The sequence below is a fragment of the Micromys minutus genome, assembly GCF_963924665.1.
Source record: "Micromys minutus genome assembly, chromosome: X".
Taxonomy (NCBI): domain Eukaryota; kingdom Metazoa; phylum Chordata; class Mammalia; order Rodentia; family Muridae; genus Micromys; species Micromys minutus.
This window is the reverse complement of record NC_137970.1, coordinates 9,991,935-10,006,552: the sequence shown is the minus strand read 5'-3', so window position 1 is coordinate 10,006,552 and position 14,618 is coordinate 9,991,935. Positions and strand designations below refer to the sequence as shown.

Here is a 14,618-nt window from a genome sequence, read left to right as displayed (position 1 = left end):
TGACTGAAAAGGCAAGCCTATAGAGAAAAATCTTTGCTAGCCCAAGATCTGACAGACAAGTAATATCTGGAATGTACAAAGGACTAACAAGACCTAAGAAACAACCAACTCAACAATTGGGCTAATGGAATGAACAGATAGACTGTCAAAGACGAAATAAATATGGCCAATAAACATTATGAGAAAACTGCCAATCTCCCTAGCCATTTGGGAATACAAGTCACAACTAGCCAGACTGGCAGTCATTAAGCAAACAATTAAACATGATGGGGTACTATTTACTGAGAGAGCAATTGAAATAGAGCCAAGTACTCAGCATAAAGGTTCGAGGAGTGAGAATGTGTGGAAATTCTAATAAAGAGCAAGCAGATTAATCCATGCAGAGAGAACACAGGGTTGGGACGGTAGAGACACAAATCAGATGGGAGGAATGATGTACATGGGGCAGGTTGGGCTGGCTTTATTACTCGAGGGCAGGGATAGGGTAGAGGTGCTTGCCACCCAGCCTCATGACTTGAGTTTGGTCCTCAGAACCCACATGGAAGAAAGAGAGAAGCAACTCTACAGGGTAACCACTGATTTCTCCTCACAATATGTACCATGTAAAGAAAGAGAGAAATGACTTGTATTCTCAAATGGCAATAAAGAAGTAAGTTAATAAATGTAAAAAGCCTTCTTATGAACATTCAGATACAAGTCAATCTTTGTATGAATATACACTTAATTTCTCTAAGGAACAGAATGGCTAGGCCATGTAAATGGGTTATATTTAACTTTTTAAGAGGCAGTCAAATTGGTTTTACAAATCTGATGTATCCTTTTACATTTGCAGTAACAGCCTGAGTTATAGATGTCCTGTATCTCTGCCAACGCTAAGTGTGGTTAGGCATTTTTAATTCTTTGTTTAGATTTATTTAATGTGCATGCTTGCCTGTATATATGTACCATGCGTGTGCAGTGCCTTTGAAGGACAGACAATGGCACAGATTCTCTGGAACTGGAGTTACAGATGGTTGTGTCACCATGTGGGTACTGGGAATTGAACTTCTCAGGTAGAGCAGCCAGTGCTCTTAACTGCTGAGCTACCTGTCTAGTCCTAGAACTTGTTATTTAAGGCATTCTAACACAAGTGTATAGGAGTTTCTCGGTGGCATTTTTGGATTTCCCTAATGAGTACTAATGCTGAGCAGCTTTGAACACGCTTATCCGTCATCTGGTGTCTTTGTAAAAATGGTTTGCTCAAGTAATTTCAAAGTTTGCATTAAAATTGTATTTTTATGGAGTTTCAAGCATTCTGTCCTTTATAAGACAAACAATTTAGAAGGTTTTATTCTGTTTGCAGTTTGTTTCTCATTCTCTTAATAGTGTCTCTCAAACAATAGTTTTTAGTTCTGTATATATTTCCAGGTAGAACATGATGTTCTGACAGACTGAACATGGGTAATGGGAGGAAGAAGACACCGTGATACACCACAATTTGGGGTATGAATAAATGGAAGTCTGATTCCTACTGTACTGGGAAGACTAGGGCAAGCAGCTTGAAAGACTCATGTCTTGTTTGGATATATCAACAAATGGGGCTTACAGTTGATTGTGAAAATACTTCCTACCTAATACATAAAACATTCTTTCCAAACTGTTAGGTATGGGCAATAAGGAAATCAGTTCAGAAGTGAAGTGCTGAAAGGATTGCCTAGTGGCAAGCACATTTCATCACATGCTTCTGCTGATTACAGGCCCTGGGAATTTCCTGGATGTAATGGCTGGAAGACTGAAAGCTGGAGAAAGGAAGGTAGACATTTTAGGGGTTCCACAGTTGGAGGAGAAATCCTAGGCTGATGTTGCTTCTATTTTGTTTATTAAATTTACTTTGCTTTATTTTATTTTTTGAATCCTAACATATCCTAGCCTAGGTGTTAAGACTGCAACTTGAGAAGTCAAAGGACAAGAGACTCTAACAAAACGAGTCTCGAGAAATGCCCACGGAGAAGAAGCTATCCATGCAGGGTAGAACCTTCTGTCTTTACTCCGTATTAGTACCATTAAAAATGTACTTACAGTCTGGCTATGTCTTCCTTTCAGACTAGAAAGTTCATTACAACTATGAACCTGAACTGTGTATACTTAATCCTACTTTTGTTAGGATGAATATTTATAGCAAGTTATCATTCATTCAGGTAGATATTATGTTAAATGGGTGAAAGTCAGTAACTGTAAGGGATTCATAGAGTACTTGGTTTAATACTCAAATTCTTTTATTGACATAGAATAAATTTCAAAAAGATCTGTTTTGCTTAACCAGAGAAAAAATTCTTTTTGCTTTTATTTTGACTCAAAACAACGATACTTTGACTTTGAATTTTCATCATTCTATTTCTTTGCTTTGTAGTTACCGAAGGCATTTTTATATTAAATGATGGCTTACATTTTAGCCTTTCTAAATGAACATAACTTATACCTACTGTAATGGGACACATGGATACAGGAACAAGGGCTGACTGTAAACTAAAGTTGCTCCCTCCAGCTAGATAAGCTCTTGGCTGACTTCTTCATCCCCAGATGACCCACAGCAATGCGGATAAACAGTAGTTCCCACACAGCACGTGACTCTCAGCTCAGCTTTCCTGACTTTCCCTTTTATATTACTGACATTTGAAAACTTTCTGGTGCCAGAAATCTTTTCTGTATAAAGTTTAGGCTACTTAGGGCGAGAACTATAATCATTGGTAGAGATAAGACTTCTCAGGAAGAAGTATGTTATTGTGCAAGATAAGCTTTGATAATGGAAGCCACTGTAACTATATAATGCTTAGACATCTAATAAAGGATCTTAAAAATGACTTAAACAGCTGCCATTGCCCTTATTTGGCATTTAAAATAACTTCTAAATGACAAAAGATCTTTATTAGAACAAACTGAGAGAAGCAAAGAAGGAATAGGAATCTTTTAAGATGTTCATTTCATAAGAGGGGGAAAACATACTAAAACTTACTAAAAGTAAGAAAGTACTGAAGAATCTATTCTTTGATAGGAAAATCAGAAATACTAGTCTTAAAATATCAAAAAGGTGAATGAAGATTTCTAAAGTAATATTCTCTTAAATGTTACTGGGGAACATACTTGGGAATTTATGCATGCTAGAAAAGTGCTTTATTGTTAAACAACAATACCCCCTCAGCCCATGGAGGATCAAGAATCACTAAAATGTCAAAATTGCTCTATAATATCATTTCATGTCATAGTCATCCAAGATACATTATTGAGAGATATTTTTACATATTTTAGCAATGAGGAAGCATAATGATATAATAGTCACCAGGGAAGATTTTACTAAGAAGCAAGTATCTAAGTATGAATTTGATGTGAGGGAAGAAACCACAAAGTGACCTAGAGGAAGAATCTTCTAGGGAGGCAGTATGAGTCCTACAGGAGTGTTGTGGCAATGATGTACCTGTGAATTGAGGATCAGCAAGGTGGTCAGAATGACAGAAACTGAGGCACAGGAGATTAGGAAAGGGTTAAATCAGCAACATATCAGAAAACCCAGCTAGTAGGTCAAGGAAGAATACTTCAGGAGAGAGGCCTGGATTCAGACTCTTCATGTACAGATACTTAAAGGCAGTCAAACTCAATGGGGCCTCCCACAAGTATAGAGTGAGATGGAGAAAGAGATGTGGAGCTAGGATGGAGGCCAGTCAGTGGCTTATCCATGTGATGTGGTTTAAGAAGGTGACAAAAAATCTGCAGGACTGGAGGAGAAGCAGCCAGACTAGCAGAAGGGAAACAGAGGGCAAGTATCCTGGGAGCCAAGGGAAGAAAGTTTCAGGAGATGGATGTCAAATGTTGTCAACAGATCAAGAAGGTCTGGCTCTGGGATTGGACTATTAGACTGAGCAATGTGAAGGTCAGTGGTGACTAGGTAAGAGTTGGTTTTCTTTTGCGTTTTGGAGGTTCTGGGTTGAAAATCAAGGCCTTGCACATGCTAGGCAAGTACTCTATTGAGACATACTCATAGCTAATAAGAATTGTTTTAGTGGGATTCATAGGATCAAGATCTTGACTAGTATGAGCTCAAGAGAAGGGGATGGAAAAAAACAGAGAGATGGGTACAGATGATTCTTTTTAATGTTGCAATTGAGAGAGCCAAAGAACGAGTGGCAGAAGCTGGAGGAAAATGTAGAATCAAGAGAAGGCAGATGTTCATGCATGCATGTTAATGTAAGCAATCATAACATGTTAAATCCAAAAGATCCAGAAAACCGAAAATGTAGGAAAGAGGGGCATGGCCGGAGTAATGTCATCTAGTCACAGTGAAAGAGACAGGACATATAGCATATAAATATATAAATAATGGATGACTAAAATCTTGACTCTAACAATTTTTGTGACTTACGGCAAAATTCTGAACACCTCTGAGGATGCATTCTTCCTTATGAAGCAAGAATTTTCAGGAATTATTGCACAATGCTTAATAAAACAATACTATTTTCTGATGTCTAAAAAATTCTGTATGTGGGTTTTTAAAAAACCCCTAAAATTGTAAATCTATACCTAGTGCCTACTGAAAACCAGTGAAATCTTAGAGTACACAGTCATAGGTAACATTAAGGAAATGTAAGATGAAATGGTTACTTTAGATGCTCCTTTTTATCTGTGGTCCATGTGTTGCCAGACAACAGGTTGTCTTAATTTGATTTTGTGCCCCGTCTAATAGCTAACTATCATACATGTCTCAGACAATGTGCAAGACAGCAAACATAATGGACAAAATTGATGGCAAGGCTGAGAAACAAGTTACAAGTGAAAAGGTCCATCTTGTAGAATCCTTGAAGACCAGTGTGGGTGGTGACCTGGGAGCAATGGTACCTTAAGCCATGGGTGATTCAGTGCTTCATAAACAGTGATCCTTTCAGCCGGATCCAGCATCAGCATGCGGCGTACTAGGTCTTTGGCACTTTCAGAGATATGGCTCCACTGCCTTGGATTCATCTAGGGAGGAAACAAGGAAAGCTACATGGTCATCTTCAAGAAGTCAACATTCACTATTATACTATTTCATCATAACATTCTTAGGGCAAATTACAGAGATTAAAAGACCTGTTTTCCGAGGAAGAAGACATATACAATGTTTTGTTCCTCATTATTTATATTAACAATTATTCTGTTGTGTTGCCATATTGTAATATTTTCAATATTTGAAAGGTCTGCCCATGATTCTGGTTTCTAGTTTTTGATTCTCAGATAAAAAGGCTCGTCACAGCAGTAGAAACCTGACTAAAACACCCTTCTCCCCTATCCTGGGCCTCATGTGATTTCATTAAGCTTTACACACACACACACACACACACACACACACACAAATGTGAAGATCAGGATTTTACTTCAGAGCATTGAGATTTTTTTTGGGATGTTTTAGAATAAGCTACAAGTGTGTGAAATGCAGAACAAGCTTGGTAATAAATACATTAAGTATTGTAGCTTAGTGCTCTCCACTATCCTTGTATGTTTGACAATTTTACCATGATAAAGAAACAGCAATGCATATCAATAGAATCATATCACAGTATGTAAAAAAAAAAAGAAAATGAAAAAAAGATGAGGCCCATGAAGTTCACAGAAGTGGCAGAACATACTTGAAACTGTTGCTGAAGACCTGGGCCTTTCGTAAAGGAAACCATAAAGACGAGCAAAAAGAGAGATAACTAAATAAAGTGGGAAATAAAGATGCAAGGCTGCAAACCCTTGGTGCAGAAATCATGGTATAGCTACTATCTCATTTATCACTTTCTATAACATTACCATTAGTTGCTAAGAATAGGAAATTTTAAACTAACTTCATTTTTAGACAGTGCAAGCAGTGGAAATTACTTACCAAGGCATAAAAATAAGTATTCAGTGCTTTAAAAATAGACAAAATCAAATACCAGACGCTGCTGGGATGAAGCACATTGCCTTGGAAACCAGGAAGTAAGCAAGTGAATAAACACAAAGAACAAATTCTATTATTAGCAAATGCTTATAACTCAAGAAGGCAGGTGGGAGATTTTATCACATGGTAAGTGCCATCCGTTGCTGAGAAGACTGACTGAACTGCTCAGTGCAGGTCCTGGTTGGATGAAGTACTATGTCTACTGTTATTCTTAGGAACTCGGTGCCTGACTTTGTTTCCTTCTTTTTGGTTTTTGAGACAAAGCCTTACTGTGTAGCTTTGGTTGGTCTCGAGTTTACTATGTGGCCCAGATTAGCCTCAAACTCATAGATTCTCTTATCTCAGCCTCCCAAGTGCTGGAGTTAAAGGCATGTACCACCATGCCTGGCCCTTCATTTTTCAACCGAGTTTCTTTCAATACATTAGCACTTGTAATTTCATTTGATTGGTTAACATTGAGTCAGAAAGTCCAGTCTTTGTATTACTGGTAATAATCACAATCTCCCAGCATAGGAGGGGGACCAGTGCTTAATAAGCAGTCTCCCAGAAAATTTAGTTACTTTGAAAGTATTACTTTAATTTAACTCTAAGACAAGCATTAAAAAACCTATTCTTATAACTTCTTTCTGTTTCAGAAAGATACTGTTTGCTCTCATGAGCTGACAAGGTAAACTAAAGTATTTGCCATTTTCACCTCCACGTGCTTTAGTGATAGTTTAAAAGGATACAGCTGCAACTCAGAAACTACCTTTCCACATTATGTGCTGGAAAGATGACTCCACTGGAAAGAGCGATCACTGGTGCTGCAGAGAACCAGTGCTTAATTCCCAGCTCCCACAGCACCTGTCTGACAACCGCCTGCAACTCCAGCGCCAGGGAGACCTGATGGCTCTGGCCTCCACTGGCACCTATTCTCTCTAGGGCTCACGTGAACCCACACACAAGCACAAACATACACAAAGTCAAAACAATAAATCTTAAACGTGACAACATTTCTGACAAATTGAAAAGAAAATGTTAGCGGCTCCACAACTTGGGAGTCTACTGATACAGAAACTTGTATTTTGTCTTATATTACTGGGCATGGCTAAAAATGAAGCAATGATTTAGTTGAATAGAATGGGGGTGGGTTCCCCAGCATTAAGTGCCACCAGCGACACACTCTCACAGCTCTAGGCCCTACCAGATACATGTGTTGATACATGGTAAGTAAGAAGAGCTGGGACTGTGAATGGACCATCAGTTTACTTATTTCTGAGAGTCCTTATGGCTTTTTTGATATAACTCTATAATTTTGTCAGGCACAGCATTGATTTTTTAAAAATAATGAAAGCAGTAATCTAGAATTATAAGACAGTGATAACATTTGAGGCTTTCGATGCATAGTAGCTAAGGAATATGAATGTGTAAGTCATATGGAAATGTCTCTAAGATGGGGCTGAAGAGGGGACTTAGCTCTTCTGGAGGACCCGAGTTTGCTTCCACGTTGCTTCCTTCCATGTTGGGGGGGCTTACTACTGCCTGAACTCTAGTGCATGCAACACCTCTGGCCTCTGCAGGCTCTTGCATTTCGAATGCACCTACCTACATGCAAACACATACACAAAAGTAGTAAAAAGGAATTCTTTAGAGAAAGTACCCACGGACTGTTCTGAAACGCTTGGTAAAGCTCACAGGTCAGTTCACTCTGCAAGAGAAAGACTTTTGGCTATGATGGTGGAAACTTCAAAACAGGAGAAGTAATGACCGAAAGTACCCAAGTCACATTTCCATTTGAATGTTCTAAAGTAAGAAAAAAGCTTTAAAGATAAAGGCCTTTTCTTAAGTATAGAAAAAGGCCCACTGAAGTCTGCTGCTCACTGAGTTGGTCTCATGGTGACTCAAAGGTACTGAGATCTCACTGTGCTTCCCAAGGCTACTGGGTCCGGACAGTAACACCGACCTTTGCTTGGGGGAGGTGGATACTAAGGCAAGTTAATGAGCAAACACAGACAACAACTTCAAAACCAATACCTTTCTCAGGATCATTTAATGTGAGTGGAAGATAAAATGGTCACAGTTCAGTACCTTATATTTTCCTTTAATAATGCCTTCAAACAACCTTTCCTTGGTTCCGTAGAAAGGCAAACAGCCGCTGAGCAGGATGAAAAGGATCACACCACAGCCCCAGACATCCACAGGCTTTCCATAAGGCTCTCTCTTGACCACTTCTGGGGCCATAAAGTGAGGTGTCCCAACACGTCCTGTATTTAAAACACCAACATTATGGATAACTGTATTTTGTGAAATGGGTTTTTTTTTTCCTATTTGAAATCTGAAAATTCAAAAAAGCAATATCAGTTTGAATAAAAAAAATTACCAATGTCAGTATTTTATTACTTCCCTTCCTAAAAGGAATTCATGGAAAGAAAAAAATTGCTTATCTGACCACTGGGTCAGAAAAGACTGGGTCTAGAACAAGACTCTGGTCCCCTTCTCTGAATTCTGCATGTTAGATAATAGAGCTTCTATTTCTTGCTCCCTGAAGAATTTTAAATGTTCCAATTTAGAGCACAGGAAAGGGAAGAGTGAGTTGGTCAACCTGTACCTGCTGGGAGGAGGTGGAAGGTTTGCCCTAAGGAGGCAGAGGCAGGGAGAGGGCATAAGTGAGCAACATTTTGATGGCAAAAAGACTACTTGGAACTGCCAAATTCTTATGACATTAGTCATAGCAATTCTCAATGGTTACTGGAATGGGGAATCCTAGTTTATTTCTAAAGTTAACATTTGAAGAGAAGGAGATCAAACCAATGGCATACACTAAAGCAAAATCAGGAACTCCCTCTCACACAATCCTCTTTGACTCTCCTCTTTGTAGAGGTTTTTTTTTTTTTCTTTCTCCTTACGGGAGGAAATCAGTTTTCCAGAAGGAATCTGGTTCTAGCTGCTTGTACACTATAACCATCTTTCACCGAGTACCCTCGAGGTCGTCTTTTTCTCTGTGGAAGAAGAAAAGGCTTGAACTCTGCCAGGAAAGGACTTTGAGACAGGCCACTGCCTGACAAATTTGGCAGCTCTTCTACATTCTGCAGGCCCAGCCCTGCCCTTCCTTCCTCTGCTTTTTGTCCATCTGCATGTTTTTTCTTATGCACGATTCAAGATTATTTCCACTTTGGACATTGTAAAATACCTTACTGTGGTCCTGTGTTTAAAAAGAACCTAAGAGACTTTTTAACCCATCTACAGAGAGTTGTTGCTAAGGCCTGCTGATGGTTATAAACTCACTGGGGTGGGAGAGGGTAGTTAGCTTCTCATTTTGGATTACAGGTGCACCTCTAATATGCTCCCTCTCATTTCTTTTTTTTTTCCTTTTAATTTTATTTTTGCTTTGTTTTGGATTTTTTTTGTCTTATTGGTCTTTTGCTTATTTGATTTGACTTGATGCTCATTTTGTGGTGTGGGGTTGCTGGTTTCTTGCGTTGTTTCTTGTGTTTTGAAAAAGAATGAAAAAGAGAATCAATAAGTAGATATATAGATGATAGGTGTACATATATGATTGACAGAGAAAAGATAATCAAAATATATTGTATAATATTATAATATAAAAGAAAGAGAGGAAGAAAGAAAGAAAAAAGAAAGGTGAGCAAAAAAGAATGAGCGAAGGGCCAAGCAATACTGAAGTGGGCAGGTGGGCACGTGGGAACATTTTCATGAAGAAACATGAAAAACAACAAATTCTCTATTCATGTTGTAGCTATAATGTTCTCTATCTCCACACTGAACAAAGTTTTTTTCTATTAAAAATGGTATACGCTTCATGTTTCTATTTTTTTCTTTTTAATTAATTTTTATTGGGTATTCTCTCTATTTACATTTCAAATGTTATCCCCTTTCCCTTACTTCTAACCCCCACTTCCCCTTGCTTCCATGAAGGTGCTCCCTCTCCCAATCACCCTCTCCATCTCAGTGCCATGGCATTCCCCTACACTTGGAAAAGGAACCTTCACTGGACCAAAGGCCTCTCCTCCCATTGATGCCAGACAATGCTGTCCTCTGTTACATATGCAACTGGAGCCATGGATCTCTCCATGTGTGCTCATTGGTTGGTGTTTCAGTCCCTGGGAGTTTTGGAGTGTGAGTGCATACCATGTATGTTTTTTTGTGACTGGGTTACCTCACTAGGATGATAGTCTCTAGTTCCATCCATTTGCCTAGGTTTTTCATAAAGTCATTGTTTCTAATAGCTGAGTAGTACTCCATTGTGTAAATGTACCACAATTTTTGTATCCATTGCTCTGTTGAAGGACATCTGGGTTTTTTTTCCAGGTTCTGGCTATTACAAATAAGGCTGCTATGAACATGGTGGAACATATGTCCTTCTTATATGTTGGAGAATCTTTAGGGTATATGCCCAGAAGTGGAATAGCTGGGTCCTCAGGTAGTACTATGTCCAATTTTCTGAGGAATCGCCAGACTGATTTCCAGAGTGGTTGTATTAGTTTTAAACCCCACCAACAGTGGAGAAGTGTTCCTCTTTCTCCACATCCTTGCCAGCATCTCCTGTCATCTGAATTTTTGATCTTGGCCAATCTGACTGGTGTGAGGTGGAATCTCAGGGTTGTTTTCATTTGTATTTCCCTGATGACTAGGGATATTGAGCATTTCTTTAGGTGCCTCTCAGCCATTCGATGTTCCTCAGCTGAGAATTCTTTGTTTAGCTCTGTACCTCATTTTTGTCTTTTTCGCTTGCAACTTTATTTAATTAAAAACAGAGATACATGTATAGATTTTAAAAAGCATTTTGGCATAAAACTATATGAATATATTTTTGTCAGCACTTGATTTTTTTAAAGGTTTGATAGTATGTATTGAAATCTTATCCCATTTTTTAAATAGGATTATTTGATTCTCTAGAGTTTACCTTCTTGAGTTCTTTATATATATTGGGTATTAGCCCTCTATCAGATGTGGGATTGGTAAAGATCCTTTCCCAATGTTGGCTGCCATTTTGTCCTCTTGACAGTGTCCTTAGTTCTCCCATTTCTTAAAGGAAAAGATTAAGGTCAGGGTTCCAGCTTAAGTGAAGGGAAAATACCTTCACTTAAAATGTAGTACAAAAACTCAGCACTGGCTACAAGTCCTGATTAGAAAAAGTTTTTTGATTGTCTGATTTTAATTCCTCAAGCAGCAACACTGATTTTGCAGTATTGGAAGCTGAACTTCCCACTTCACTGGCAGCTTCTGTAAGGCAGGGTCCCAGGATAATACTGTTTAGATGGACAGGGCAGGAACTATCAGGAGTGAGGAAAAGCAAGGCCAAGAGCTCAGGGTACCATTTGAAGTAACCCACTTGGTATCTGCTGAAAAGTTCAGATAGTACTTTGACATGCAATTCCTACAACTTTTTCCTCACTGTGGGTGGCCTCCTTGTGGGGAATAATCGAAACCCCCACAGTTAGGCCCAGTCATCCTAAAGAGGTTCAATGTGGACTAAATACTGCCCCCACTATGGAGAAATTAGTGTTTTTTTTTTTTTAAAGAAAGATGTATATTTTGAGTTCAAAATTTTGCTCAGAGTTGAAAGAGAAATATAGTGGCAGTTTTTAATTTTAAGAACATCAGTAGAATTTGAAAAACTTCACCAAACTCCTTGTGTTTGATGTTAATTTTCTCTTTCTTTTCTTCTTCTTCTTCTTTTTTTTTTTTTTTTTTTTTTTGGTGACCGACCACTTGACTTCGATCACAAAATTCTAAGAACAGGAAACCAATTACCAAACCAAACACGTAACTGTTTTTGAAATATCTCAGATAGGCACATAAATATTTAAATGTTAATTTCAATTCAATAATAAAGCTTGCATCAAACTTCAGGGAGGGAGTTATTCTGAGCAGTTAAGCTTTTTAATATTTTAGGACTTGAATCTTCATATATACAACCACTGTAACCTTCATTTGTAGGCTTTTTACAATTTTCTGACTAGTTTTACATAGGGTCATACACAGCATTTAGCCCTTTCATGGTGACTTCAGATGGGATTCTGTGTATCAACAAAGGAACTATGCTCCAGACCAGATTGCTCTGTCAGGAGTGTCACAGGTATGTAATGATGGACCTCTGAGGTATCAACAGCTGCTGTGCATTTTGCCACCTGGCTTTCTTTTGCTTTCCCTTTCCCTTCCCTCTCCCTTTCCCTTTCCCTTTCCCTCTCCCTTCCCTCTCCCTTCCCTCTCCCTTCCCTCTCCCTTCCCTCTCCCTTCCCTTCCCTTCCCTTTCCCTCTCCCTTCCCTTCCCTTTCCCTCTCCCTTCCCTCTCCCTTCCCTTCCCTTCCCTTCCCTTCCCTTCCCTTCCCTTCCCTTCCCTTTCCTTTCCTTTCCTCACCATGTTTTCTCCAGTCCTGGCACCTCCTGATTGCTTATAATCTGCTACTGACTGGAAAATGGCTAGCCATTAGGGTCTTTCATTTAAACATTTCTAGAGTACTTGCCAGGTCCTAACCACTGTGACAGGTGTGGCAGATATTTGAAGGGATGAGCCATGGTTCTCTTACCCCTTACAAATCTCTGATTTTTGCCTTCATTACACATTTGATCAAATTTTCTTAGCAAGTAGGCAAGCTAGATCTGGTTAGATGGAAGAGGGGATAGGTCGTATAACTAGGGCAGTTGTGCTTGCTTTGAAAAGGCAGTAATTGTTAGCTCAGTCTTCAAGCAAACAACTAAATGTGACAAATAAAATGACAAAGACATTCTAAGCAGAGAGAATAGCAGGTGCAAATGATGAGGGGACACAAATCCATACAATTTCTCAAAGTAAAGTAAAACCTTTTCAGAGTACAGAAAATAGTAATTTTTGAATAATGGACATGCTGTGAATTCAAAACTGTTGAAAAATAAAAATTAGGGGAAGAATTCATAGGTTTTATGAAAATAGGTGAACATGGAGGCAGACATGAATCTACCCTCATCAGGAATTATGACATAAAGCAGTCTATGCCACAATGAATATGAACAGAATAACAGACAGAAAGTCATTTTAGCAAATAACATATAAAAGGAAATTATCTTATTTTCTCTCATTCTCATGTTTACTGGAAATGCTTAGCTGGAAGAGTATGCAAGATTAAAACTTAACACAGTTTAATTTCAGACAGCAGTGTGATGTACAGAGTGATTTTTACAACTATACAACTATAATTCATGTTCATTTTTCAGAAGATGGTCCGTGTTATTACTGCTTGATGCTCTAGCTACAATCAAATGGAATGAGATATCTTGTGTAACAAGACAGCCAGTTCAAAAGCTATGGTTTGGAAAGCATTTAAATTTAACATGAGATTTTGTTTCATTTTCTTTTATGGGATAGTATCTTGCTATGTTCTCCAGGCTGGTCTCAGACTCAATGCAGTCTTCTTACCTCAGCCTGCCACGTGCTGAGATTCTGTGTGTACATCCCCACACCTGGCTTAACAGTATTCTTGAAGACTCCATGCTAATGGATATGCTTTCTGTTTTTATTCTTCGTGAAGCTCTTAGTACTTGGAGCACTGCCTATACCAGAATGGAGAACTATGCCGTTTGCCAAACTAAGAAATAGAAGTAAAGCCTGGGCAGTGCTGTGGTCTGAATTCTGGAAAAGAGTGCATGAAACCCCTGAAATACTGGAATCTGAATTGGCATCCACTTCCACACACCAGTGAACATCTTCATTTTCTATTATGGCATAGGATTTTGAAAATCATGTTTTGCTTTGGTTAATGAGAAAACCAGCTTGTATTCTTTTCTATTTGCTGTTCATAAACACAGACTGACGACTTTAGCAGGCTTCACTGATATACAGAGAAAGGAAAATGGTATGACATTTAAATTTACGCATGCTGTGACCCTAAAAGGTAAACCCATTTATACTGGAAGTGACTTTAGTTGTCTAGTTCAACTTCCAGATGGTAACCTCTTTGTGTCCTGTTCTTGGATTGTGCTTCCATGGCGTTTCTTCTCTGTGAAGTGCTAGGTATACAATCTAGAAATCCATACCGGACTTTCTGCAGTGCTGGAGATGGAACCCAGAACCTCAGGCTTGCTAGACAAGTGCTCTGCCACTAAACAACACCTACAAGACCAGAGTCTCTTCTTGAGGTACAGAAATTCTAGGTATGACTATAGAGTCACTAAACTGAAAACTACCTGATGGAGATGGATAGAACAGGGCATGAAACACTCAGGCTAGATTAGTATCTAGTTTGAAATTTTACACCCACTTAAAAGGAACCAGGTTTTGAAGGGGGTATGTTAAAACAGTCTTACCTCCAGCAACAAGTCCAGATTCTCCTAACTGAATGGCCACCCCAAATCCCCCAAGCTTAACAGGTGCCGAATTTTCTTTTGAGGCGAGGAGAACACAGTGGGGCTGAAAAGAAAAAAAAAAGCAATAATCAAATTAAAGATAAGAATTAATGCAAAATAATTCAGTTTACATAAAACTAAATAATACACTATAGTCGTACTTAAAAACAAAACAAAACAAAACTTGGAAATTGGTTTGGCAAGATGACTCTGAGGGTAAAAGTATTTGCCACCAAGTCTGACATCTTGGGACTCATAAGGTGGAGATTCCTACAAATTGTTTTCTGATCCCCCCAAAATAAAACTCCATATTAAAAAACCTATTATACAAACCAATTTCAATTTTAAGAAGCTTCTGAAGCTGGGCAGT

The 14,618-nt window shown here is 38.7% G+C and overlaps 1 protein-coding gene across 1 annotated transcript in view; it reads right to left on the bottom strand.

Moving 5' to 3' along the window:
• Positions 1–14,618, bottom strand: part of CASK (calcium/calmodulin dependent serine protein kinase) — a 346,973-nt gene that overhangs the window by 93,902 nt on the left and 238,453 nt on the right. Inside the window, exons 6-8 of the mRNA XM_080910355.1 lie at positions 14,210–14,312; positions 7,997–8,172; positions 4,867–4,989 (exon numbers count right to left, since the gene is read on the bottom strand). Coding sequence (XP_080766481.1) covers positions 4,867–4,989; positions 7,997–8,172; positions 14,210–14,312 — 402 coding nt within the window. The remainder of the gene's footprint in view (positions 1–4,866; positions 4,990–7,996; positions 8,173–14,209; positions 14,313–14,618) is intronic.